This window comes from Mus musculus, chromosome 5 (assembly GCF_000001635.26).
Source record: "Mus musculus strain C57BL/6J chromosome 5, GRCm38.p6 C57BL/6J".
Classification (NCBI taxonomy): domain Eukaryota; kingdom Metazoa; phylum Chordata; class Mammalia; order Rodentia; family Muridae; genus Mus; species Mus musculus.
Window position 1 is genome coordinate 142766176 of NC_000071.6, and position 27992 is coordinate 142794167.

General features: G+C 52.6%; 1 protein-coding gene across 17 annotated transcripts in view; it reads right to left on the reverse strand.

The window, feature by feature from the left end:
• Positions 1 to 27992, reverse strand: part of Tnrc18 (trinucleotide repeat containing 18) — a 99067-nt gene that overhangs the window by 41574 nt on the left and 29501 nt on the right. For 6 of the 17 annotated variants that reach the window (XM_011240976.3, XM_011240977.3, XM_006504689.4 and 3 more), the window contains 9 exons: positions 26830 to 26985; positions 23889 to 24014; positions 20959 to 22584; positions 10471 to 10567; positions 10001 to 10206; positions 9654 to 9800; positions 9034 to 9224; positions 7444 to 7873; positions 5130 to 6128 (listed from right to left, as the gene is read on the reverse strand). In XM_011240976.3, the coding sequence (XP_011239278.1) occupies positions 5130 to 6128; positions 7444 to 7873; positions 9034 to 9224; positions 9654 to 9800; positions 10001 to 10206; positions 10471 to 10567; positions 20959 to 22584; positions 23889 to 24014; positions 26830 to 26985 (3978 nt within the window). The remainder of the gene's footprint in view (positions 1 to 5129; positions 6129 to 7443; positions 7874 to 9033; positions 9225 to 9653; positions 9801 to 10000; positions 10207 to 10470; positions 10568 to 20958; positions 22585 to 23888; positions 24015 to 26829; positions 26986 to 27992) is intronic. The other 11 variants (XM_030254452.1, XM_006504690.4, XM_030254453.1 and 8 more) reach the window with 3 other exon arrangements.

A 27992-nucleotide genomic window follows, 5' to 3' on the forward strand; every position in this document is an offset into this window, starting at 1 on the left:
GCCAGATTAAACTCCCAGATACTATAGTCAGCCCTGGCTCTGGGCCACACAGCCACACAGCATTGTGGTCTAGTGCACTGTGTGTGAAAGGCCAGGAATACTTCTGAGTAACCAAACACTAGCAGAGGTTCCTTCCCAGGACAATGGATATCCCCACGCGTCTCTACTTGATTTCTCCTTAGTGAATATGTTGTGTCCCACATCAGAAAACAGGTCTAGGGAACCAGGTGTGGTTCACACCCGTCACCCCAGCAGGAGGACTGGGTTCAGGCTATATAGAGACCCTCTTTCCAAACAAACAAATAAATTCCAGGGAGGGGGGAAAGCACAAATGGCTGGAGACAGCTCAGCGGGTAAGGGGACATTCTGCTCTTAAAGGGGATCTGGGTTTAATACCCATCACTTAGGCACCTCACAGCCGCCTGTAACTCCAGCTCCTGAGAAATCCAAGCCTCCTGTACCAGCACTCACGTACACACAGTACACACACACACTTAAAATTGTGTGTGTGTGTGTGTGTGTGTGTGTGTATTGAGAGGCAGAAGCAGGTGGCTCTCTAGTAGTTCAAGACTAGCCTGGTCTATAAAGTGAGTTCCAGCACAGCCAGGGCTACACAGAGAAACCCTTTGAGGAGGAGGAGGTGGGGAGGGGGAAGAGGAAGAAGAATAAAAGAGAGAGAAATAAAAAGCACAAACTTGACTAGAGAAGTAGGTGGCTGAGAGAAAGGCTTACTGTGCTCAAATACCCAGGACGTGGGTAAAGCCCAGCACAGTAACACATTACAGTTGCAGTGTTCCTAAGCGGAGGCAGGAGGCAGGCAGAGGAAATTTTCCAGAAGTCCTAATCAGCTACCTGGCATGGCCTGTGGCAAGCAGGGTGTGATGGGAAAAGAGACCCCAGAGATTGTTTTCAGTCCTCCACACACGTGCCACGGCATGTGCCCCTAACACTAACACACATGTGCCTGCACACACATACACACAAAAACGTGTATCTTAAAAAGCAGAAATCAAGGAGAAAGGTGTAATGCCCCAACACGCACAGGTCTCCTCTGGGGGAGGATGTGACCCCGTGTGTGCTAGAGTTCAGGAATGTACTCTCGTGTTCCAATATTCCTAACACACCCAGCCTCCCGTATAAACACTAAAACACAGTGTAGGGCTGGGGATGTTGGCTCAGTCGATAATGTGCTTGCCCAGCAAGCACTGAGCCTGAGGTTCAATTCCCGGCACCATGTAAAAAGGCATACTGGCCCACAACAGTAATCTCAGTACCCCAGAAGCAGAGGCAGGGGGGGTCAGGAGTTCAAGGTTATCCTTTGTTGCATAAGGAGTTGGGGCTTCCTGAGCTCTGTGAGACCATGCCTGGCTGAATTCAGCTAGGGCTGCCTCAAATTCACAGGCCTCTTGCTTCAGCCTCCGAAGCGCTAGGATTAGAGACTTGCAACCACCGTGTCTTACTATTTTAATTTTATTTTTATTTTAACTTATTACTGTGTGTTCGTGCGCGCACATGTGTACACGCGCGTGCGTGTGTGTATGTGCACGTGTATGTGTTTGAAAGAGAAACAGAGAGAAAGAAAATGTGCTATATACACAACAGTGTGTATGCGGAGGTCAAAGAACAACTTCCAGGAATTGGTTCTCTACTTGCATCCTGAGTTATAGAGAATCGAACCCAGATCTTCAGGCTTAGCAGCAAGCACCTCCCTCACTGAGCTGTCTCGTTGGTTCACTTTGCATTTTCGAACTGATATTTTTTTCCAGTCTCAAAGTTAACCAGTTTTGCGTGCTTGAGGAAAAAAATGCAAACCTCCCCCCGTGTCTGAAGGCCTAGAGGGTGAGCGTGAGTAATCCCAGCCCTTAACAATAATCAGGCTCCGCAGCCCTGTTCCTAATGCGGGATGGACTCTGCTGGGGACTGTCCTGTACAAGCTCCATCAATCACTGAAGCCTCCCTGACTCTCCCCACTAGATGGCAACAGTGTCTTCCTGAACCGGTTACAACCAGAATTACTGCTGCCAACAGAGGTGACAAAAAAGAAAAGAAGAAAAAAAAAAAAACCTCCTCCTCGCTCATTGAAAAATCAGTGGTTTGGGGTTTTATTTTTTATTTTTATTTATATAATCATTGAATTTTTATTTTGTTTTGTTTATTTTGTTTTACTCTGGCTGACCTGGGACTCACTTAGGTAGACCAGGCTGGCCTTGGACTCCTAAAGATGTCTCCATTTCTTTTTTGTTTTTAAGACAGCACCTCATGTGTCAAGGCTAGCCTGGACACAAGAGAGTGACTTTGAGCCCCAGACACTCTGGGTTCTGCCGGGTGACAGGCTATCCCACCACACCTGGCTTATACAGAACAAGAGATGGAACCAGGGCTCTGTGTGGCACCCACTGTACCCTGAGCTACAGCTTCAGACCTTCTTGCTTTACAACAGTTCTTCAGACTGGCTCTCACAGCTGCAATGACAGCCCTGTGCCACCCAGCGGGAGGGCTTTATGCTTGTATGTTGGCTTGTGAGCTAAGCCATCTCTCCAGCCCAGGTTTTATTTGTAAAATAAATGAACTCCATGCAGCAGTGAACCCACCAGGTTCCTAGCACATCAGACTGAAGTGGGCCAGCCTGTTCTGCCCCACCCCTATGGCTTCAGCATCCCCATGGGGGCAGAGGATGGTGGAAGCCAAATTACAGAAGGGGACGGCTGTTTGCCTGCTCCTTCTCCCTTCACACAGCCAGCCTGGTTGGTCCAAAGCGCACCAGAAGACACATTCCAAGCCAGACCCCTAACTTAGCAAATTGGATGTGAATCCTAGTCATCTTGAGAGCCTCCTGCTGCAGCCTGCTAAATACCAGCACGGCAGGTATGCGACATTCCGACCAACCAGGCGCAAGGGGGTGTGGCCTATGTACAATGGTTTCTACAGAGGGTAGAGATTATTAGGGCAGGCCCTAACTTGAGAGAGAGAGAGAGAGAGAGAGAGAGAGAGAGAGACAGAGAGAGAGAGAAAGAGAGAGAGAACGAGAACGAACCTTCCAGAGGGAGTCAAAGTCTAAAAACAAAGACAGGCAAAGGTCAGGCATCTACAAACAGAAGAAAAATGACTGGATAGGTCTACAGCATATTTACAATCCCAGCACTCAGGAAGACGAGGCAGGGGAATTGCTCTAACTCCTAGACCAGCCTGGGCTTCATATCTGTCTTTAAAATAAAAAATAATAAAAAGAATGAAAGAAACTCTCTAGTCAAAGGGGCCCAGGCACACACATCAGCTTGTGGCTGTCACTACTAGGGGGTGACTGAGAGATGGGTCCAGATGTTGCTCATGGCTGGCCTTTGATTTGGGGGTTTGTCACTAGTAGAATTGGGAGAGATTCCTCAAAAAAGCAACAGGGGTCCAGTGTAGAGGTGCATGAAAGCAGTCCCTGCTCCCCAAACAAAAGGACTTCCTCTGTGTGTGTGTGTACATGTGTGCAGGTGCATGCATGTGAGTGCATGCACACATGTGTGTGCGTTTGTGTGTGCATGTGTGCATTCATAGGTGAGTGGCCCCACCCCTACAGAACACACAAGTCAGGTGTCAGTCTCCCTCCTTATCTGAGAAAGTATGTCTTGTTCTTGTGTAGACAACAGGCTCAAAGGCCACTGAATTCCTGGAATGCTTCTCCTTCTGCCTCCAATTCTGTTGGAGCAACCAAGGAATTTCAGAGGCATGCACGCCTAGCTAGCTTCAGATGGGTTCTAGGGATCTTCACACTCACGCAACAGGGCGTTACCCTTGGTGCCGACTCCCCAGGCTTTTTGTACTAAAAAGCATGAACCCCAGTGGGCCCAGGATGAGGTGTCTCAGAGTTCTTCCTAGAATTTCTGGGAAAGATACAGACTCAGCCCAGCTGAGCAGGCCAGAAGGCATGGGAGGAACTCCTGGAAGCCCCAGTGAGGAGAACGAGCCTGGCAAAAAACGAGGTCAACAGAGAAAAGTAGAACAGGAGACAGAGGCAGAAAAAGGAAGAACCAACCGGATAATCACAGGAGAAAAAGACTCAAGACGACTTAAGTACCCAGACTCTACTTAATGTTAGGTCCTGATTGCTCAACTTCGGTTCCAAGAGCATTTAAATTCTCTTTTTTGGGGGGATGGGTGGGTTGGGGGAATTGCAGAGGATCTAACATAGCCGCAGCACACATGTGGAATTCAGAGAACATCTTTTGCGAATCAGTTTTCCTCTGCTACTACATAAGTTCCAGGGCTCAAGATAGGTGCCTTTTTACCCACAGAGTCACCCCTCTTGCTGCCAACATCCCACCCACCTGCTCAAAACTCTTGCTTTCATAAGACACAGGGGGGAGGGGGTGGGCCTGGGGGCTTAAGTCCATCACAATGGAACCTCTGGTTATACACGTTTCTCACAGCTCCTAGCTCCACTTCAATACTGGACATGGAACCCATGGTCAATGGCTAAAGCAAGCACTCTACTATCCCAACTGACACTTGAACCAGAAAGGGGACTATTTATTTACTTATTTAATTTGCACTTCTGGGGATGATACCAAGACCCTCTTGGCTAGACAGGTGCTCTACCACTGAGCCACACCCCAGCCCCTCACTGGGGGATTCTAGGCAGGTGCTCTACCACTGAGCCACACCTCAGCCCTCTTTTTACTTTTTATGGTGAGAACAGGGTCTTGATTAGTTGCCTTGGCTGGCCTTCTATTCTCTAATCCAACTGGCCTTAAACTCACAATCCTCCTGCCTCAGGCTCCCATGTAGCTGGGATGGATGGGTGGCCTATGCCACCAAGCCTTATTTTATAATTAAAAGCAAAAACAGAACAAAACAAAACAAAAAATCTGTGAATAAAACATATTCTGGCAATCTTTGAAGTTTTTAAGAAAAAAAAACAAAAAACAAAAAACAAAAAACAACCTAAATGTGTAAATCTACTCTGAAGATCTGGGTAGCGTAGACCAAGTTGGCCTTACTAGAACCACAGAGATAGGCCTGGGCCTCCAGGTTCAGACACTGAGCTCTGGAACAAGCAAGTCATAGTTCAGGAATGCTGAGATTAAAGGCATGCACCCCCACCACTGAATAAGAGTCTTGGAAGCCTTCAGCCCAATGCTTACCTGCAGCCTCCTGGCCCCTCCGGTCCAGCTCCAGCTCAGCTATCTCACTCAAGAGGGTGATGCCCTGCAGAAAGCTGTGTTCCAGGACGAGGCTGGGGGCTGTATCCAGCTTCTCCCCGGCTGGGACTCCAGGACCCAAGGAGGGCAGAGGCCTGGCTTGGGGCAGCTCGGCTGCAGCTGCCAGTGCATTCATGCCGGCCAGTGGGTCATCCAGGCCAGGCAGGAGGGATTCGGAGTGGGTCTCTTCCAGATAACAGGTACTGGCAGGAGCAGGCACAGCCTCCTGGGCCTCCAGGTTGAGACACTGGCCCTCTGGGACAGGCAAATCACAGTCTGAGAGCTCAAGGCTGGGCTGAGGCTCAGTCAAAGATGGCTGGGGCAGACTGTCCTCAGGCCCTGCCTCTGTGGTGGGCTCCTCCATCGGCACATCCAGGGGCACCTCCACCGGCTCTTCCTTAGTCTCTACCAGTGGCTCGGGTGTCAGCTGTGTCCCCAACTCCAGGGCAGTCATGCGGTGCTCTGTCTTACTCGGTAGTTCTATCTGCGGCTCGGCAACCTGTGCAAAGTCTGAAACTTCAGAGGGCTCCCGGCAGCCCGGACCTGCTGTGCTCAACGCCTGGGCCTCGAGAGGACTACCTCCACAGCCACCTGCGGGGCTCACGGCCACCATGGTCTCTGGGACGGGCAGGGCCAATGGTGACTCAAGGGGAGGCAGTTCTGTGGGGCCCTCTTCGATATCCTCAACTTCAGCCTTCACCTCCCGGTCAGCCAGCTGCTCCTCCTCTGGGCTGTCCCGAGGTGGCTCTGGGATCTTGGAGGGTGACAGGCAGATGGGCTTATCTTCAGGAGACAGTGCCAGGCGCTCGGGCCCATCAGCTGGGAGTGGCACATCTGGGGCGAGGCCATCGGCATCAGAGGCCGCAGCGGGTTGCAGCAGGAAGGGGTAGGGTCGCCCGTAGTGCGGCGGCAGGGCTTGGAATGGATACCTGGGAGGAATATCTGTCAAGGACAGAAGATGTCAGTGAAGGAGGCTCCCCAAGGCTCTGTTCCCTGCTAGACAAGCTGCAGGGTAGGGAGCAGTGGTCCCCTGCCTCACCTCCACTGCCCTCTGAAATAACCCAGGACCCTTCTACATGTCCGACTGAGCCTTGAGAGCAAAGTCTGCAGCCACCTTCTTGTCCTCATGAAGATGAATCAAGACTGGACCAGAAGGGGGCTGGTGAGATGGCTCAGTGGTTAAGGGCACTGACTGCTCTTCCAAAGGTCCTGAGTTCAATTCCCACATGGTGACTCACAACCACCCCTAATGAGATCTGACACCCTCTTCTGGTGTGTCTGAAGTAAATAAGCTAGAGTACTTATGCATAATAATAAATAAATCTTTAAAAAAAAAAAAACTGAACCAGAAGCTTAAACAAGCTCTATGAAGATCTGTCAGTCAGCCCAGGCTGTATCTCACACCAATAAGGCATGTGTTCAAAACTCTCATGGCAGCACATGCCTTTAATTCCAGCACTGTGAGTTCAAGGCCAGCCTAGGCTACATAGGGAGACACTGTCTCAAAACACAACAGAGCAAAATCCTTCACAGTAATACAGTTTAAGCCTCAGTGTCAGGGCCGGCTGGAATGACCGAGGCAGCTTTAAGCCTGACACACACCTGGGCAGTGCCCAGCAGGAGGAGCCTAGGGAACGGAGCACACGTGTGCCGGCGTATGCTCCAGGCCAGGCATGCGTCAACCCTTAGCATAGCATCACACCAAAGGGCTCCAGAGCAGGCCAGTCCCCGTGCAACACGGCACTGAACCCAAATCCTCCCAAATACAACTTCACAGTCTTTATGGTCCCCAGAAATGCAGACATATACCCAAAAGCCACCTGCGGCTAGTCCTGATGACTACCAGGCGCTGGAACAACATGTGTGAGGGTCAAGGAGGCTGCCCAGATGGGAACCGCTGATGTTCCCAGGGTGACTACATACGGAGTTCCCAGGTCTGGCTTTTTGCTGTGCCCTGAGCATCCTGCAGGGATACTATCAGGCCTATGTCTCCTGCACTCCACTTACAAGGGACCAAGAAGAAATCTCAGTTGCATTCATTTCAGAGTTGGGCAGTGGGCTCTACAGAGTACTCAGCAAAAAGGACTGAGTGAATGAATGAATGAATGAATGAATGGATCCAGTGGATAAATGAGTGAGCCAGCAAATGAATGAATGAACGAGCATATGAACAGACAAGCTGAAGGGGAAACCAAGCCAATAAACACTCGGAAACGCAGTGTCCCAGGGCAAGGCAGCCGTTGTCCTACATTCCCACCTGTGAACAGGGCCTGGAACGGACTGGGCGTCTCCTTCTCCAACTCCAGGTCTTTCTTCTCCACCACGTTCTCGGGAGCCTCTTCCTTTCGGGTGAGCCCAGGGGTAGGAGGTGGGGAGGCAGGTGGTGGGCTGCTGGGGTGCGAGCTAGGTGTGGCGGGGTAGGTATAGGCTGGAGGCTTAGACACATCTTCCACCTTCTGGATGACCTTGGCCTTCAGAGAGGTCACGGGGGAGGCTCGGGGAGACGGGGGTGGGCTCACGGCCTTGCCGTGGCTGCCTGCCGGGCCGTTGGCCAGGCCGGCAGACTTTCGAGGCAGGAGCCCAGGGCCTGCGGCACTCAGGCCGGCCTTGCCCGTGGTCTCCAGGCTCCTCTTGCTAATCTTCTCCTCCATCTCCGTTCGATGCTCTTGTGCTTTCAACCGCTCCTGCTGAGGAACGGGAGAATGGGTGGGGTCGGCATGGCGGGAACCATCGCCTGCCCAGTCCCTGGTGCTTTCCACTCCAGAAAATATCAGGCGAGATCCGAGGTCCAGGCCACCCAGCCCTCCCCTCCCCAAGGTAATCAATCCACCACAGAATTCTACCATGGTGCGCATGTAATAAACGTGATGTTCTACAGAACCCGGAGAGCAGGTTCTATAGAACCCACGGAGTCCTGGGTGGTACGAGGAGGAACCATGGCCTAAAACTCCTTGACACCATGCAGGCAGAGATTTCCATCAGGACCCTGGCCCAGCTGGGCCCCTCACAGTAAAAGCAATTAACAATAATGGGAGAACCCATACCCTGGCACTTAGCGCTTAGTACCTACTCAGTACTAAGTCTCATCATGCAAGCACCTCAGTGGGGAACAGGAAATCACTGGGGCATTTATTTGACAGCAACATGAGAAACCTAGCTCTAGGGTAAGCAGTACTTACAGGGCCCCCAGCAGCTACTACCCAAAACACAAGACCACTCCGCACACTTGCCACTCCCGTGGCCCCCTGGACCTAAGGACTGAGTAACTAACTACTAGTACCCTTACTTCCTGGAAGCAGAACCTTCTAGACCATGGAAGTAACTATCCAAAGACAGAGAGGACCCTCTGAGACCCCTTGGGTGTTCCCAGTACAAACATCTCTAATCCACAGGTCAACTCCCCCTACTCCACTTCCATTCTCCCTCTTGTCCCCCACCCAGCTCACTCTGGCCCGGCTCACTCTGGCCCGGCTCACTCTGGCCCAGCTCACTCTGGCCCAGCTCACTCTGGCCCGGCTCACTCCGGCCCACAGATTTTTTTATGTTTCTCATTACAGATGGTTGTGAGTCACCATGTGGTTGCTGGGATTTGAACTCATGACCTCCAGAAGAGCAGTCAGTGCTCTTGAGCGCTGAGCCATCTCACCAGCCCCACAGGTCAACTCTTGTCTTGGTTTTTTCCACTGCTCATGGGGTGCTGTGCTGGGTGTCATCCATGACAACCAGAGTCTCTGCTCAGATGCTTCCTCCCACAGGGAGCCCTTCCTGACTGCCACTATCTTCAGGCAGTGTGGCTTACTTAGGGCATCTGCCTCCCACCACTGGGCACCACGGGGCCAGGACTCACCACCAGCTGTGCGCTCCGCTGCAGCTCCAGGGCCTGGGCCGCCTGCTGTTGCAGGTAGAGCAGTTCTTGCTGCCTCAAAAAGTGCTGCTGAGAGAAGAGCTGCAGCTGCTGAGCGTGGTGCAGTGGGCTGCGGCCTGGTGGGTACAGGGCCGGCCAGAGGGGCGGCACCGCCGCGCGCTCCATCAGCTCGGCTGCGGAGACAGACAACAGGGAGCTACATCATAGCCTCCATTCCTGTGCAGGCTCCCACCCAGTTTTCAGAGGGAGACACTGCGATCCAATGCAGACACAACAAACATGGCTTCCTCAGCCTACACTGAGGATAAGGAACACCACCCCTCACCCTACACTGATGGGCACCGCAGCGCTGCCCGAACCCCCACATAGAATGGAGCCTGCCAACCTGCCACCATGGGAACCACACACTCCGTGGTCTGCAGAGTGAGCCCCAAAAGGGACAGGGACACCCAGGTGACCCTAACTAAATTCTCATGAAATTCCCAAGACACAACTGAGGTTCAGGCTTCCCTGGACCCCCTTGTCCCCACCCCATATACAGAGCTGTTCCATCCCTATGGGTGGCCAGGAAAGTCCCTGGCTGTGACTCAAGGGTCACTTACCAAAATGAGGCAGGTGATCACTAGGGATAACCACCAGCTGGCCAGACTGGGGGTCCCTGACGAACTGGTAAGCTGACGGCAAGGAGCCCCCTAAGCCAGGTGGAAATGCAGGGGCCATGCCCTGGTGCAAAGAGGGGGGTCCCAGGCCTAGGGGGAGAAAGCCAAATTTATACAAATGTCAGGAGAGTCTCAGCCCGCTGACAGCACCATAGTCCGTGATGTCCACTGAGAATCCCAGAAGGAACCTTAAGAGTTCAGGCAGACTGGGGACACATACGTCACTCCCACCTTACTGGGAGTCAGAGAAAGACTAACTTGGTCCCAGTCTTCCCTCAAGCTACACTCACCATAAGGGTGTCCGGCAAGCCACATGGATGTACTACCCGAGCGTGGCAGCCAGGGGTTCGTGGCCAAATGAGCAGCAGGATCAGCAGACCAGCGTCCCGAGCCTGCCAGCGTTGGGCCACCAGTCACCATAAGGTTGGGGTTCAGGCCATTGGGAGCGCAGCTGGTGGGGTGTAGACGGGCCAGGTCAGCCAGCTCCTTACTTTCTCTGCAAAGAGAAACAGTATGGGAACAGCTGGTAGCCTAGGGATGGGGGGGGGGGGGTGAACGAGAGCCACAGCCCAGGGAGCTGACAGGCACGTAGCGCCTGGGAACAGCTAAGGGTCTTCAACAGTGGCTGGAGGGACCTTGAGTCACGCGGACAGACAAGCCTAAGGTGATCGAGGACCATGGTAGAGGGAGCGCAGAGGTCACCTCAACACCCCTACTCCAGAAGCCCCCAGCCCGCGCTCTCGGGCCCCAAAGTCCTCACCGGAGCAACTTCTCCTGGTCCCGGTCCAGCCGTGTCCCTAGCAGCCGATCCTCCCGATGCCTGGCTCGATCACACTCATCATCAGTCCGGCCATGCCCTGGAGGCCAAAGGTGGCAGTGAATCCCCAGCCAGCAGTAGTCCGGACTCCCAATGACACCTCTCACAACCTCTCCCCCCACCCCGCCCTCCACGTATATCCTATGAAACCCTCTGGCAACCCCAACAACAGCCCTTTAGGACCCTTGAACCCCACTGAGGGATCTTTGGCCCCAAAACTTCCCAACTATCCCTCCCACCCCAGAAGCATGTCTGTCACTCTCACCTGTGATCACACTAGCAGACACAAGTTTAAACACAATAAAAATCTATCGAACAGGCACAGTGGTGCATGCCTTTAACCCCAGCAAAAAAAGGGGGAGGGGGACAAAGAGGAGGCTGAAGACCAGAGTTCAAGTTTAATCATCTAAACCCTCTGGGAGAGACCTGGACTCCTACAAGATGCCCTCTGATCTCCACGTGTGCAGCTCCCATGCCTATACCCATACATGTACATGAACACACAAAGCTCATGCCATTCTCTTTCATCTTTATTTTATGCATGTAAGTGGCGTGCCTATGTGTGTATGTATATGCTACACCCATGTCTGTGTGATGTGCTAGAGGAGCCCAGAGAAGGATGTTGGGTCCTCCTCCACAACAAGCCCTAGAGGCCACTGAACCATCTCTGCAGCCCAAAGAAATGTACTTAAAAATTAAAACTGACAGGGAGACTCAGCAAGAAAAAAAGGTGCTTGCGGCCAAGCCTGAGGACCTGAGTTCAATTCCTGGAACTCACGTACTGGAAGGAGGGGAACCAGCTCCTACTGGCTGTCTTCTGTCCTTGCCACATATAAGGTAACATGGTAACATGTCCACATGTCCACACACACACACACACACACACACACACACACACACACACACACACACGAGCACGCACACACACACATATGCATGCAATCAACAAACAAATGGTATAGAGAAGACGCTGGGAATGCAGTTCAGCTGGCAAACCCGCTTACCTAGCAGCCCGAGGTTCTACACCCCTGTAGAGGGACGCCAAGTATACACACAGAAAAGGATTTTAAATTCAAGGTTATCCTTGGCTACATAGCAAATTAAAGCCAATTTGGGCTACGTTGTGAGCCTCTGTCTCAGTAAATAAATAAACTGATCAAAGTTTATACACACACATACATACACACACACACACGCACAGGCACATGCACCTGCATACATGTAGTCAGCCTTAGCCTGGCCCAGCAATGTCTCAGGTGACAGAGACCGCCAACACAGATGGCTTCGGAGTCCCACTGAGGACCCTGTCTGGGCACCCTTGACAGGGTCTACAGTAGGCCATATTCAGGACCCTCACAGGTGGCCCCACTTAAGATGCAGCAACTGAGCTCCTGCACCCCCATCTATCTCCCTGTGCCCCAAAAACTTCAGAGTCCTGAAGAGCACTGTCCCCGCCCAAGACAAGCTCAGAGTCTGACAGAGCCTTCTGGTCTCCTGGGGAAGATGGAGATGCAGCCATCCAGAGCCTCAGAAGAGCTAGGATAGAGTGTAGCCACATAAGCGGGGGATGGGAGCTGAGAGAGAGCCCAGACAGCCTAGACAGCCCAGAATCAAACGTGCTAGAGAGACAGCCAAGCGGCTCCTATGGGACAGGGCCAGTCCCCAGAGGCAGAGAGAGTAGGGCCAGGAAGTCTTCCTGAAATGACGCTCAGGGTTGCCTAGAGCGCCTAAAAACCAGGCCAACACAGGAGAACCCCGACCAATGTTAAGTGGTGAGAGCGGACAGAAGTGGGTCAGGGAGGGAGGTGGCTCTGGTCCCCAAGGGTCCTATTCCCCAGAGCCACAGCCATCAAGCTCTTAACTTACAGGTTACAGTGACAGGATGGATGAGGAAAGGAAAGTGAGGGAGGGGAAACGGAAGCAGGAGCAATGCCACCTGCAGATGGGGGCAGAGGAGGGGCGGCCCGGCCAGGACACCCCTTGACTCTGGGGCCCTGGAGTTCTCGCTCTGACTGGTCCCTCCTGTGACGGTTCCCTAGGTCCCTTGCTGACTCAGGCTGAGTGAGAAGCGCACGGCCGGCCAGGGAAGGCTCAGTGCATAGAGGCTCCTGTAAGCGAGCCTGGCAGCCTAAGTTTGATCCCTGGGACCTAGATGGTAAACAGAGAGAAGAATCCCTGAAAGCTGTCCTCTGACCTTGACGTGTACAAGACAGACAGACAGACAGACAGACAGACAGACAGACAGACAGGTGATAGATAATTTTTTTGTTTTTTTAAAGAGTGGTTGCACAGATGGCTCAGCAGTTAAGAGAACCTGTTTCAACATTCTAAGAACTACAGCTTAGGTCCCAACACCCACGTAACCAGCCAGGCGTCTGGCACACACCTGTAACTACAGCTCCAAGGGACAGGAGACAGGAAGACAGCTGGGCTGCCTGTCTGCCAGCTGAGCCAGGAAGACTCGAGCTCCAGCTCTGGAGAGAGACCCCGCTTCAAAGACATATAGGAGAGGACTGGAAGGTGACATCCAACACCCTCTTTCGGTCTCCACACATACACACACATACATATACATATATATACACACACACACACACCACACACGCACAGGCACATGCACCTGCATACACGTATATGCACAGATACGTGTGCACAGATCAGTAAATACATTTTTAAAGGAGAACGTACACTGAGCCCCAGCATCCACACTCTCTGCTTCCTGACCACACATGCGCCCATGCTCCGTGAATGAGCCCCAGGCACCCGCGGCCACAACCTCCCCACCATGATAGCCTGCACTCCAAACCATGAGAGCCAAAATAAACTCCCTCCCTTCCTTCCTTCCTTCCTTCCTTCCTTCCTTCCTTCCTTCCTTCCTCCCTCCCTCCCTCCCTCCCTCCCTCCCTCCCCTCCTTCCTTCCTTTCTTTCTTATCCTTTCTTCCTGACTTCCGTACCTTCCTCACTTCCTTCACTAATGTCTTATTCCCTCCCTCCCTCCCTCCCTCCCTCCCTCCCTTCCTTCCTTTCATAAGTATTTTCGTTGGATATTCCATCAGAGCAACCAGAGAACTAACACACACACACACACACACACACACACACACACACACACACCCTTAAGCATAGTAACAGCCAGAGTAGCAGGTTCTAACCAGAAGCTGGGATGACAGCTGGATTGGTAAAGTGGTTACTGTGAAAATGGGGCTGGAGAGATGGCTCAGTGGTTAAGAGCACTGACTGCTCATCCAGAGGTCCTGAGTTCAATTCTCAGCAACCACACGGTGGCTCACAACCATTTGTAAATGGGATCCAATGCCCTCTTCTGGTGTGTCTGAAGACAGCTACAGTGTACTCCTATACATAAAAAAAATCTTTAAGAGAGAGAAAGAGAGAGAGAGAGAATATGAAGACCTGAGTTTGAATCTCTACAACCCATATTTAAAAAAAAAAAAAAAACACAAGCCAGACATGGGTAGTGCATGCCTTTAGTCCTAGACCTTGAGAAACAGGGGCAGGTGGATCGCTATGATTTTGAGGCCAGCCTAGTCTACAGAGCAAGTTTCAGGATACAAAAAGGTAACTTGTCTCCAAAATACATACATACATACATACATACATACATACATAGATATACATACATACATACATACATACACACCTTAAAAGGGTAGAAGAAACTGAGGAAGACACACCTCTGGCCTCTAGATATAGACACACACCCCTATGAACACAGACACATATACATACAAATACCTCTAGACACAGACAAACAGACAGGTGCGTGCTCGCACACACACACCACACCCACACACACACCACACACACTCCCCACACCACAGCCCCACATACACCACACACACCCCACACCACACACACACAACCCACACCACAGCCCCACACACACCAATGGTAGATCTAGAACAGGCTATACTAGGAACCAGGAGAAAGTGCAGCTCAGAGGGGAACAGCAGGTTTAAGGCAGGGCACAAGCACAGAGAGCCACCCAGAGTTCCACAGCTGTGCCTGGAAACCAGAGCCTGAGCTTCGTTGTCCCGGGGGAGATGCCACATCAACCAGGCTCACACACTCCCAAGGGCTCAGCCATATGGGAAGGGCACGTGCCACCAGTCTCTGTGTCTGAGACCAGCTGTGGGTATGGCACTTGCTGCTGGGGCCTCAGAAAGGGGAGGCGCCTGGAATGTAGACCAAGCTCAGGGCCACAAGCCCACTGTATACCCTGACTGAATTGCCCTGGGTTACTTCTTGTCCCACGTGTCACCTGTCAATAGACACCAACAACTCAGAGGAGCCTTCATGCCCAGGGCCAGTAGGCAGAGCTCCAGGTCACTCTCTGCGAACTGGTTGGCTCCCAAGGAAACGTAACATGACTGCGGCACCTGACCCCATGCTCCAAGGGGCTCCACGTCTAACCACATTGCTCTGTAGCTCCCTATAGCCTCTAGGCTCTGCTCACAGTCGCCATGAAGAGCCAAGCCCCTGCTCTGGGCTCATGCTGTGAGGTCCAGATGTCCCGTCCAGTCTCTTCATACGAGTCACATGTATCTCTTCCCTAGGGGCATGTACACTCTCTTCCCTGCACACACAATGCCCTTCCACTGGACCATTCAATACAACTTCAGCTTCCGTCTCCTCCAGGAAGGAAGGAACTGCCCTGACCACCTCTCCTCCATCACCTTCCTCATTTACCCCCCTCACTGCGTTGATCACAGCATGACCGACTGTGGCTGGTTCACCACCCAACTACCTGCATCAGAACGTACGCACTGCGAAGCTCAGGTTCGAAGCAGGACCCTCAGCCATCTCCTCTCTACACAAACTCAATCAATAAACGGTAAATGCCAGGAAGGACAGACATCTGTCTGAAGAGTGAGATATGCAAAAGAAAAAGCACCCGGGAGCAGAGAGAAGGCCACAAGAGCTGGGATAAACAAGAAAGGAATCAGAAAAGAGAACTCAGTGACAGAGCCCCTGCCTAGAATCCCCCAATGAGGGGCTGGGGCGTGGTTCAGTGGTAGAGCCCCTGCCTAGATTCCCCCAGTGAGGGGCTGGGGGCGTGGCTCAGTGGTAGAGCTCTGCCTAGAATCCCCCAGTGAGGGGCTGGGGGCGTGGCTCAGTGGTAGAGCTCTGCCTAGAATCCCCCAGTGAGGGGCTGGGGGCGTGGCTCAGTGGTAGAGCTCTGCCTAGATTCCCCCAGTGAGGGGCTGGGGGTGTGGCTCAGTGGTAGAGCTCTGCCTAGAATCCCCCAATGAGGGGCTGGGGGCGTGGCTCAGTGGTAGAGCTCTGCCTAGATTCCCCCAGTGAGGGGCTGGGGGTGTGGCTCAGTGGTAGAGCTCTGCCTAGAATCCCCCAATGAGGGGCTGGGGGCGTGGCTCAGTGGTAGAGCCCCTGCCTAGAATCCCTGGTGAGGGGCTGGATACTGGCAAAATTATAGCCAGTATGTAGCATACATGAAACAGGTTTTCATTCCCAACAGTGGGAAAAAAAAAAAAAAGCATCAGATAACAAATAACTTCCTCGACCCAAATGTCAACCACATCCTCTTCTCTTTCCACATGCACTTACGACTCTTTTGGGCACAGGTATTCTGGACACTAAGTCATGAACCACCCTAAATACAAAGGAATACCCTACCATGTCACAGAACCCTATTCAGACTAGAAAACTTGTCCCCTGTCATTCAATCCCAGAATAACCAGGTGCTGCTGCAAACCCCCATCATCAGAGGACCAGCTTCCGGGGCTAGGTATCCCTCCCAAAGCAAAAGGATCGGTTAGTCAGTCAGCAAACATCCACTCAGCACCAGTTCCTTAGACTTCCACGCTGGGGGAATTCAAAGACAGGGCACACAGGGAACACATCCTGATTCAAAGTCCAAAGTCTCAGACGCCTTAGGGACACCTGGGCACAGTCAACAATGGATAAGGAGTGTTCTACCAGGAAACAGGCATAGGCCAGCTGGAGCACTGGGTGATGCAAAGAGAGACACCGCTGAGCTGAGCAGGATGGGGGGGAGGGGGAGGGGAGTGACAGCACAGGCCTTTAACTTGTGCAGAGACAGGAGTGTCTCTGTGAATTCAAGCCCAACCTGCTCTGTGTAGTGAGTTTTTTCCTCATCAGGGCTCCATAATGAAACCCCCATCTCCAGAAAAATAACAATAGCGCAGGCAAATAGACCCAGGCACAGCACTGCACCTCCCGGGGGCAGGGCGTGTCCCAGAAGCCTGCTCTGACATTACAAATGGGTCAGAGTGAGACAGAACACCTGGCCTTGCTAGGTTGTCTGGGAAATAAGCCTTAGAGGATTCCAGGGGAGAGGCCACAGAAGGGGCTGCTAGCAAAGACCACAAAACCCAGAAGGCAGCAGGAGGCAGGCAGGGGAGGGGAGGGGAGGAGAGGGGAGGAACCCAGGAGATGGCAGGAGATACAGGTATGGGTGTCTAGTCTGGAAATCGCATGGGAGCATCTTTTCCTGGTAGGTGACCCTGGGCTGTGGTCTAAGAGGCTGGGGACATGGAACAATGCCTGCCTGGCTTGAGATGTTGCACAAGCAAGGACCAGCTGGACGTGATCTTTTCTGGGCCGTCACTCAGCCTGCCATGACATCACCAGGGTACACCCGAGCAGTTTCAATGCCTGGACCCACAAGGCCCTCAGCACGGCAGCAGGCTCTGCCCTTAGCTGACACGGTACAGGGCTCAATAAACATGTTGAAGATCAGTCTCCAAAATACACAAGGACTCAAGGACACCGACCAACTTACCAAGCTCTGGGGAAAGATTCAACCTCACTGTGAATTAAAAGAAACAAGCCCAGGCCGGGTATGGTGGCGCACACCTTTAATCCCAGCACTCCGGAGGCAGAGGCAGGCGGATTTCTGAGTTCGAGGCCAGCCTGGTCTACAAAGTGAGTTCCAGGACAGCCAGGGATATACACAGAAACCCTGTCTTGAAGAAAAAAACAAACAAACAAGTCCAGTGTGGTAGCTAAAACCCGCAACGGCAGCACTTAGGGTAACAAGGTTGAGGGTAGTTTGCCTCAGCCTTGGCTATAACAAGACCTCATCTCAAAACAACAAAAAAAAGGGGGACGGGGGGGGGAGATGGCTCAACAGATACAGTGCTTGCTGTGCATGGCCAAGGACAGCAGTTCAGATCCCATGTCGGAGCTCTTACAATGAAATAGGAGGCAAAGGCTGGGGAGTCCCCCAAAAGCCCACAAACCTGGCAGCCTGGTGGACACAGTAAGAAACTGTGTGAGGCCCTGCCGTAAACAAGGTAGACAGCAAGGACTGACACCCAGATTGTCCTCTGACCTTAAAATAGGCACATGGCACACAAATGCCCAGATACTCACAGGAACTCTGTCTGTCTGTCTGTCTGTCTGTCTGTCTGTCACACACACACACACACACACACACACACACACACACACGATAGACAGACACACAAAGACATGACAGGTAGACAAATAGCCAGACAGGCAGACAGACAGACAGACAGGAAAATGAAAGGGACAAAAAAAAGTAAGCTGAGCGAAATAATCCGGTGGCCACAACTGCTTGCCACACAAGCTTGCCGACCTGAATTTGGCCCCCTGAGCCCTGCAGGAGGAGAATCAACTTTAGGAAGTTTTTCTCTGTCCTCCCTATCTGCACACAGCAAGCACACGTTCAGACACTCATGCCCATGCGCACACCCGCTTGCGTGTGCGCACACACAACTGATAATAAACAATCATTTTACAAAAGCAGCAGCAGCAAGTTGGGTGCCATTGATGGCTCAGCAGGTGAAAGGGATGTGAGGCCCATTTCTCAGCTCTGTGGGCACTAACACACATGTGACACACATATGACACACATGCACATACAGTTTTGGTTTTGTTTTCTTGTGGTTTTGGTTTTTGTTTTGTTTTGTTTTGTTTTCCAGTTAAAAAAGATTCACTAAAGCCTGTCAGGAAGCCGCCTCTTACTATTCAAAAGCATTCATTCATTCTTTCATTCATTCATTCATTCATTCATTCACCTGGTTCCCCAGCACCCTCCATGCTCCAGGCCCCGCGCTGACTGGACCCCAAGAGGCACTGAATGAGTCAACACCGGGCTCTACCCCACTGGAAGGCTTACGGTTGGTCTATTCCTAGGAATCCCTAGGACAGAACAAAGCGACTCAACACAGCACAGAGGTGCTTACGTGCAAAAATATTCCACACAGCGTTCTCCACACAAAAGAGAGCAGGCAAAGACTGAAAATGCCCACCGGGGAATGGAGACCTAACTACAGTACCTGCTGCTGTGTGCTCTCCACAGAATATTAAAGGCCGTAAAAAAAATGATACTTGTAAAGATTCTGACATCTCGGGAGAAACAACCCACACTGTGCTGCGGGAGCGAGCGTAAGACCAAGGCTGTGCCACGCTAGCCGCTCCACAGGTAGACACAAATTGCATGGGAAAATGAATTCAGGGAGAGCCGGGAAAGTGTTTGGGGTGCTGGGGAAACAATAATGGTCTTTTTCTTCGTTCTCCTCTCCTGCACTCTACACATCTATGTGGATAATGGGAAAGGCAATCAAAGTTTCAATAGCAGCCACGATGGGCAAGTGGGGAACAGGCATGCAGTACTAGGAGGGAGGGAGAAAGGGAGGGAGTGAGGGAGGATGGGAGGATTGGGAGAAAAGACCAAGAAACCAGCCAGGAATCCCAGCACTCCAGAGGTAGAGATGAGGGGATTTCTCTGAGTTCAAAGCCAGCCTGGTCTACATAGTAGGTTTTGAGCTAGCCAGGACTATACTGTGAAAGCCCATCTTTAAAAAAACAAAACAGTGCTGGAGAGATGGCTCAGTGGGTAAGAGCACTGACTGCTCTTGCAGAGGTCCTGAGTTCAATTCCCAGCAATCACATGGTGACTCACAACCATCTGTAATGGGATCTGATGCCCACTTCTGGTGTGTCTGAAGACAGCTACAGTGTACTTACATACATAAAATAAATAAATAAATAAAAACAAAATAGGAAGCCAGAGGCAGGGAGAGACAAGAATAGGGATTGGGCCAGGCAGTGTGACACACACTGTTAATTCCAGCACTCAGGAGGCAGAGGCAGAGGCAGAGGCAGAGGCAGAGGCAGAGGCAGAGGCAGAGGCAGAGGCAGAGGCAGAGGCAGAGGCAGAGGCAGAGGCAGAGGCAGAGGCAGAGGCAGAGGCAGAGGCAGAGGCAGAGGCAGAGGCAGAGGCAGAGGCAGAGGCAGAGGCAGAGGCAGAGGCAGAGGCAGAGGCAGAGGCAGAGGCAGAGGCAGAGGCAGAGGCAGAGGCAGGCAGACCTCTGTGACTTGAGGCTAGCCTGGTCTACAGAGTGAGTTCCAGGGCAGCCAGGGCTACATGAAGAGCCCTATCTCATAAAACCAAAAAGAACAAAAAGCAAAAAAAAAACAAAACAAAAAGGGCCAGATATGAGGCAAAGAATCTGTGTCTGCAGCCCCAGCGAGAGAGACTGTCCCCAGACAGTCAAGTAACTCCGTGTGTAAAGGCACCTGAAGACCTGGGTTCCATCCCCAAAACCCCAAAACCCACGTGCTAGAGGAGGAGCCATTTCTTATAAGTTATCCTCTGGCTTCCCCATGTGCACTGTGGTGCATTCTCATGGCTGTGTGGGATACACACACACACACACACACACACACACACACAGAGAGAGCAAACACAGTAAGACAGAACAAACACCCAAGGTTGTCCTCTGACCTCTACACTTGCACGTAACACCTGTCCCCACACCCACACCCAAACATTAACATTTAAGGAGAGTGGGGACTATTCCTGCTTTAATTCCCAACTTTTTTTTTTTTTTAGATTTATTTATTACATGTAAGTACACTGTAGCTATCTTCAGACACACCAGAAGAGGGCGTCAGATCTCGTTGCAGATGGTTGTGAACCACCATGTGGTTGCTGGGATTTGAACTCTGGACCTTCGGAAGAGCAGTCGGGTGCTCTTACCCACTGAGCCATCTCACCAGCCCTAATTCCCAACTATTAAGGAGAGAGATGGTGAGATCAAAACCCATCAGACTACATAGCAACTCAACAAGAACTGGGAGCTGGGGGTGTGGGTCAATTGTTAGAAGGCCTGCCCGGCACACACATCCTGGGACCCATCTCAACACTGCATGAACCGGTGTCTCAGGGCACGTACTGTTACCACAACACCCGGCACTCAGGAAATGGAGAAAAGGGAAATAAAAGTTCAAGACCATTGTTGGCTACAAAGCGAGTGAGCTATATATAGTCTATAGATGACTGTCCCCCCAAAAATAAAAGGAGGGGTGGAACAGCAGAGCACTTAACTATCTTGTGCATGAGATCCTATGTTTTTAAAACCATCACCACCACCAAAACAATAACAGGACCCAGCACCTACCTTTGACATTGTTCAGTGACAAAGTGCGTTCCTGGTCTCCCAGCCCAGGCCCCAGCCGGCTACTGCTTCCACTGTCCTTCTGCCGGGCCACAGCCACAGCAATGCCAACAGGCGGGTGTCTTACTTCGGCTTCCCCCTGGGCACCAGAGCCCTCTCTCCCAAAGGCCTTGGCGCTCTCAGGTCTCTCTGGGTCCCGTTTCAGCTGCCGGCCCCCTCCGGCTGTAGGGACCCCGGGGTGTGTGAGCCGGGCCTGGGCTCTAGGGGGACCCGCCGACGTGGGCGTAGGTTCAGGTTTCATGGTGCCCAGGCCTCCAAAGGGGCTCTTCTTCCCACAGCCACCAGGGCGCACTGCCACCGCCTCCCGAGCAAAGCTACCGCTGTATTTGATGAGGCTCTGCATAGCAGAGGCCTCTCCGGGTCCGTGGGCTGCCGAGTGGAGGTCAGCACCTGGCCTGCCGCAGGTGGCCGAGGCACGGGGCATTGCGCCCCCGGGGTCCAGGTAGGCCTTTTTGGATGCTGTGGCGACAGCTGCTTCCTCTTCGGCTCTGCTGGCATGGTGGTGCTGGGCTGCCAGGACAGCCATCTGCGTGGTGGCGAAGTTGCCCAGTTCAAAGGGTTTCCACTTATGCTCCGGCCCGGGGGGTCGGGATGGTTCCAGGCCAAAGAGCTTAGCAGCCTGCTGGGCAGCAGAAGCGCTCGGGCCTCGGGGTGCGCGCTCGCAAGGCCTCGGATCAGCCTCGGGCTTGAGTAGTTCCTTGGGGGGCAGGTAGGCTCGCGCATCCGGGGAGGAGCGGGAGGAGCGGGCTGCTGGGGGTCCATCGGATGGAGGCGGACGCTTGAGGGAGCGGATGACCGAGCTTTTCTCCCGCAGAACCTCTGGCCGCTCCAGGCGTGGAGATCCGGGTGGACCTTGCAGGACCCCAGGACGGCCCGGCTCACGCTCCCTGGCCCGGACATCGCGAGCCTGGGATGCTATCTGGATGGGTCCCACCCGCTCATCAAAGGCCTCCACAGAAGGCACAAAGGTGGGTGCCACCACGCGGTGCTCACGGCCTGGTTCACGGAACACGGTGTACACACCGGCTGGTGTAGAGGAAGGGGGTGCAGGGGGACCCTTGGGGGGCAGTGGAGGTGGCGGCGGTAGTGGGGACCCACAGGGCCTTGCAGCGGGCAGCAGGGCCTCAGCCCGCCTCAGCAGCCGAGCATTCTCCTCCTGCCTGGCTACCTCCTTGGCACCTCCACGGCCCAACTCGGCCACCAGCCCCGCGTCCACCACACCATTGCACAGGCTCAGGGCCGACGGCTGCAGTGCACCCTTGGCTTTGACCTCTGCCAGAAAGGGAGACAGGCGCTCAGCCAGGCGTGAGGATCCTCGGTCCTGGCGGCCCTCCGCTCGGGCCTCCTGGGTCAAGTCCACCACACCTCGGGGCCCGGACACCTCCTCACGTGCCCGAGGGTCTTTCTTGCCAAACAACGGAGGAGGGTCTCCACCACGGCCTGCACGATCCTTCCCTGTACCTTCCCGGGAGGAGCCTTTGGCTGGACCACCTGAGGAGTGGCCACTGGGAGTTCTGGACGAGGGCGTGTGAGCATGCAGGGTCCCCGGTGCGGGCAGGTAGAAGCCATCTAGGGAGAAAAGGACATAGTGAATCAGGATCATTACCCACTCCTAACCCCGAGACGTCCTCCCTTCACCCAAGGGTGCATTGTACCCCAGAGAGAGAACGTGCAGGGGCCTGGTCCTTCGGAGAGAAGCCAGGCAAGGCTGGAAAGTGAATAGAAACCTGGCTTTAACCATCTTATCCTCCCAGGCCTGTCTCCTCATTGGTAAAAGAAGAAAGGCCAAAGGTCGTTTTCAGAGCTATCGGAGCTAGTTAAAAGGCTGTGGGTAAATTCACAGACAGGTGAGGGGCCTTTGGGGCTGCGTCTCTGTGATGGTTTGTATATGCTCTGCCCAGGGAGTGGCACTATTAGAAGGTGTGGCCCTGTTGGAGTAGGTGTGTCACTGTGGGTGTGGGCTATAAGACCCTCACCCTAGCTGCTTGGAAGTCAGTCTTCCACTAGCAGCCTTCAGATGAAGATGTAGAACTCTCAGCTCTGCCTGGATGCTGCCCTGCTCCCACCCTGATGATGATGGACCGAACCTCTGAACCTGTAAGCCGGCCCAATTAAATGTTGTCCTTTATAAGACTTGCCTTGGTCACGGTGTCTGCTCAGCTGTAAAACCCTAACTAAGACAAGGCATTTTTGAGGCCTAGCATTCAGGAGGTAAATGCAAGTGGATATTAAGTTTAAGGCCATCCTTAGCTATGAACCAAGGTCTAGTCCACTGTGGACTACATGAGGCAAGAGAGGGGGGAGGGGAGAAAGGACTAAAGGAAGGGGAGGGAGAGGAAGGGAGGACAGACCTATAGGACGCCTCAGTAACAACGCCTGTTGTCAAGCGTTGTCAGACCTGGTAAGATCTCCAGCCTATCAGGTGGAAAGACAGAACTCCAAAAGCTGTCCTCTGATCTGCACACACACAAAGCAGGGAGGAAGGAAGATGATTCAATTATTGATTTTAAAGAGAGTTAAGAAAATATTCACGAAGGGTCAGAAATGACGGTGCACATCTTTAATCTCAACATTTGGAAGGCCGAGGCAGGTGGATTTTTTGAGTTCAAGGCCACCCTGCTCCACATGGTGAATTCCAGGACAGCCTGGCTTAACAAAGAGAACCCCTGAAAAGGAAACTTTGGTGAAGGGGCTGGAGGGAGCAGCTCTGTGGCAGAGCCCTTTCCTAGCACAGGGCTCCATCTTAGGGACCCTCCAATAAAGAGGTAAATACTGCATATAAGATACCTGGACCCCCAAGAAAAACCCCCAGGAAATCACTCTGCCACCCCCTCCCTGGCTAACAACAGTCCCACCCTTTTCTGCCCCCTTACCTTTCTGGGTATCGAAGATGCTGGGCTGACCCAGCTGGCTGAGGAGGGGGCTCCCACTGCTGGGGGGGTCCAGGTGGTTCAGGTGGAGGTAGGATGGATATAGCCCACTGGGCAGGTGGGAGAAGCCTAAGGAGAAAAGAAGAGAGAGAGGTCTATGCTACTCATGTTTACCCACACATGCCCCTCTAGCATTTGCTTCTCTTTGGAAAAAGCCTCGGTGGCCTGTCAGTCCCCTGGTACAAGAAGCTGATTGGTCAACACCGGTTCTCATGGCAACAACTGACCCCCCCCCCCAAAAAAAAAAAAAAAAAAAAAAACCCTGCCACTTCAAGCCTTTCGTGAGGCCCAGAAAATCCACAAGGGCTTGGATAGAAGTTCAAACACTCCAGGATCAAAGTCAGAATGGACCTAACCAAGAGAAGACTCAAGGCGCTATTTAAAGCAACCCTGAGAAGACCACACACTCCTGTCCTCTCATTTTACAGATTAAAAACAAAGCAAAGCAAAGCAAAACAAAACAAAACAACAGAGTCAGAGTAGACCACTGACTAAAAGATCAAAGTGCAGCTAAACCTGACTTTGAACTGAAGTCACAGGACCCTACAGCTCAGACGCAACCTCGGGAGAGTACGAACTCTGGATGGACAGTCGTCATGAGTCTCCTCTCTGCTGTGTGCCTCAGGACTGACTGCTTGCCGTCTCTGAACACTCAAGTCAGCATCTCTAGCTGCCCAGTCTTACAGTGAAGTCCAAAGAGAGAGAGTGCTGTGACTTCAAAAGGGGTGTGGCCACAGGTGACAAACCAAGCATGGGCAACTATCGGCAAGCTGAGAATGCACACAGGGCACAAGGGGCCAGGCAGAGCCTGGGACTGGGGTCCTACTGGAAAGTCACAAGGGACACACTATTCCTGGTCCTCGTCTGCGGTCTGGCCCTGGCCCTGAGAACTGGTGTCCTTTTCTCCATCTTGATACATACAAACTACCAGACAGAGCTACAGATGGCACTCCGGATGCTTGCCTGACATGCACGAACTCCTGAATTTGAGTCCTCATGACCCCAAATAGACGCTACACAAGTGCACTCTGGTGGTACAGACCAGTAATCCTGACTACCCAAGAGACTGAGGGCTGGCAGCTCAAGGCTAGCCTGGGAAACTTAGTGAGAACCTACCACAAAATAAAAACTAAGGTCAGGTATTGTGGCCAGGGAGTCCGGAATGGCTTCCCACAAGGTATGGTGGTGCATGCCTTCCATCCTAGCATTCCAGAGGCAGAGGCAGAGGCAGGTGAATCCCTATGAGTTTAAGGCCAGCCTGGGCTACACAGTAAGACCCTTCATCACAAAACAAACAAACAAATGGGGGTTGTCCCGAAATATGGCTTCACACATGTAATTCTAATTCTTGAGAAGCAGAGGCAGGAGGATTGCTGCAAACCCAAGGCCATTCTGGTCAACACAGTGAGTTCCAGGTCAGCCAGCACTACTTAGCAAGACTATCTTGAGGAAAACAAAACAAGGCAAAAGAACCCACTATGCAAGTCACAGAACAAAACAGACGCCCAATCTACAGCGTCACAGTTAAACACCAAACCAACGCTCAGCTGCAGGTAGCTGGTCCTCTGCAGGTCTGTCGTGCGTAAGACGGACACCCCAGCCCCAGCCCCAGCCCCAGCCCCAGCCCCAGCCCCAGCCCCAGATGCTGCAAAGGTGGCAGGAGACCTAAGAACACCGCCCAGGAGCAGGCCATGTCTGTGGTGTATGTTTGCTGTGGCTATGAGCATCTCGGGAAGAACTGAGGAATGAGCCAATGACACAGTAGAGGTAGCCTGTGCTCAACGCTCACCCAGCTCAGCTCAGTGGGAGGAGCTCAGGCAGAGCACCAGCCCACACCAGCAACCATCATCCCAGCCCAAGGCAGACACCCAGCAGAGGCAACACAGCCTTCATGCAAGACATCTATACACTCATTCCTGGATTCACATGCCTGTCCTGAGAGGCCCAAGAAAAATGGCTTTAGTAACTTTCTCTGTACAGGAAAGACCACTCTGTTATGCCTGACACTGACACTTCTAGCCACAGCCAAGCAAGATACAGCAAGCATCCCACACCCCTGTCCGGGTGGGCATTCATTCTGCCTCCAACTCCACTGGGTAGGGAATGGCCCAGACAGTCAAAAGCAGGCAATAGGGGTCTCCCAGAGCTACAATGTCCTGGGTTCAAGGTGAGCCCAGAAGATCCACAAGATGTAAGAGGACCCTAATGTCAACCAACACTCCAAATCCACCAGAGACAGAGGTGGAGGAGGGGAGTCTTAGGTTCGTTCAATTCTCAGTACTGAAAAGAAAAAAAAAAAGGAGCCAGGCAGTAGTGGCACACACCTTTAATCCCAGCACTTGGGAGGCAGAGACAGGCAGATTTCTGAGTTCCAGGCCAGCCAGGACTAAACAGAAAAAACCTGACTCGAAAAACCAAAAAAAAAAAAAAAAAAAGGCAAGCCTAGAGTACCCAGGCCAGAGGCTCCCCACAAAAGTGTGATTGTGTGTGTGTGTGTGTGTGTGTAGGTAGGTAGGAGTAAGTGTGTAGGAAGGAAGGTATTCCATTGAATATACACCAGTCCCTGCCCTCAAAGTGCACGCCACAAGATCAGGGAACAACCACACAGGTAAGGCTTTTGTCTTTTACCAAGTAACCATGGGAACAGGACTGAGCAGCAGAGGAGGAGGAGCCAGTGGGCTGGGGTGAGAGGCTGCAGGCAGAGGCATGAATGGCTTGTGCAAAGGCCCTGTGGTAACAAAATAAGCGCTAAGTGCTAGAGGGGACACCTGGATGCCATGGTGAAAAAAGGTGTTGAGAATGGTGTTGGAGACATTAAATTGCCATCACCGTGAGGACAGTGGCCCAGCAGCCCTCGGCCCCTCCCAGCTGGCCCACTCCTTACCTTCATGGGCGTGGGCAGCCCACAGCTGTACCATGGGCAGGTTGCTGGGAGTGGGGGAGTGGAAGGAGAGGTCAGAGGGCAAGGATACCGGGCTCCCCTGAGACGAGGCCGAGGGCCCCATCCCGCTGGACACAAAGCTGCCTAAGAAGGCCTCGCCTGCAGAGAAAAGGGAGGGGGTCCCTGTCAGGCAGCCAGTAAACCAGGCCATGCTACCTGGACCATCATCCCAAGGCCCTCCACTGCATAAAGTCTTCACAGAGAGATCAAGAGGCACCACTTGGCCAACCCCAGACACACCCTATGGGTCTAATCACCATAGTGACCAAGAAAGAAGGCCAGACTCCCTGGGCCCCAAGGCCCAGAACCCCAGAGAACGCTTTTAATACTGTGGCTGCAGATGGAAGAAAGCCTGAGTCAGTCAGGATGGGGGGTGGGGGGCACCTTTAAGGACTGCCCAGGCCAGAGTAAGGGAAGCAATGGTCACAGAGAAAGAGCTCATAGTCTGAGCTCAATGCAGGACACTGTCCAGAGACCAGCGTCCCCAAGGAGCTCACGGTCACCCAGGATGTGGAGGAGCTTCTGGGTGTCTAATGACTGCAGATGCCCAGATATGCAACAGAGGCCCAGCAAGGAAAAGCCTCAGCTCAGCTGAGGAGCAACTCCCAGCACACCGAGCAGGGCATCTCAGAGCCCAGCATAACAAGCCTGATGATAGGTAGAGCGAATCACAAAGGAAAAAGAAAACAGAAGACGCCAGGACAGCTGACAAGCATATAAATAGCAGCCTTGGAAGCTGAGGCCAAAGGGCTGAAAGTTCTAAGTTAGCCTGGACTATGAGGTGAGCCCGGTTTATAAAAAAAGATGGATCCTATCATGATACCCCGAATCTGTTATTAAAAAAACCCAAAGTCAATCTGGGGATGCAGAGTGCCTGCCTAGGAGACATGAGGGACTAGGTTCAAACTTTAGCACCCCCAAACAAACAAACAAACAAACAAAAACAAGGTAGGACGGAGGCATATATTGAACAGGAATTATATAACAGATACGCTAGTTTTCGCTAGTTTTAGGAATAATAATAGTAAATAGGCCAGATGTTCCATGGGTGATTCAAACTCTCTCCAGGGCACCCAGCAGGAGAGGGTGTGGAGCCCTGAACACAT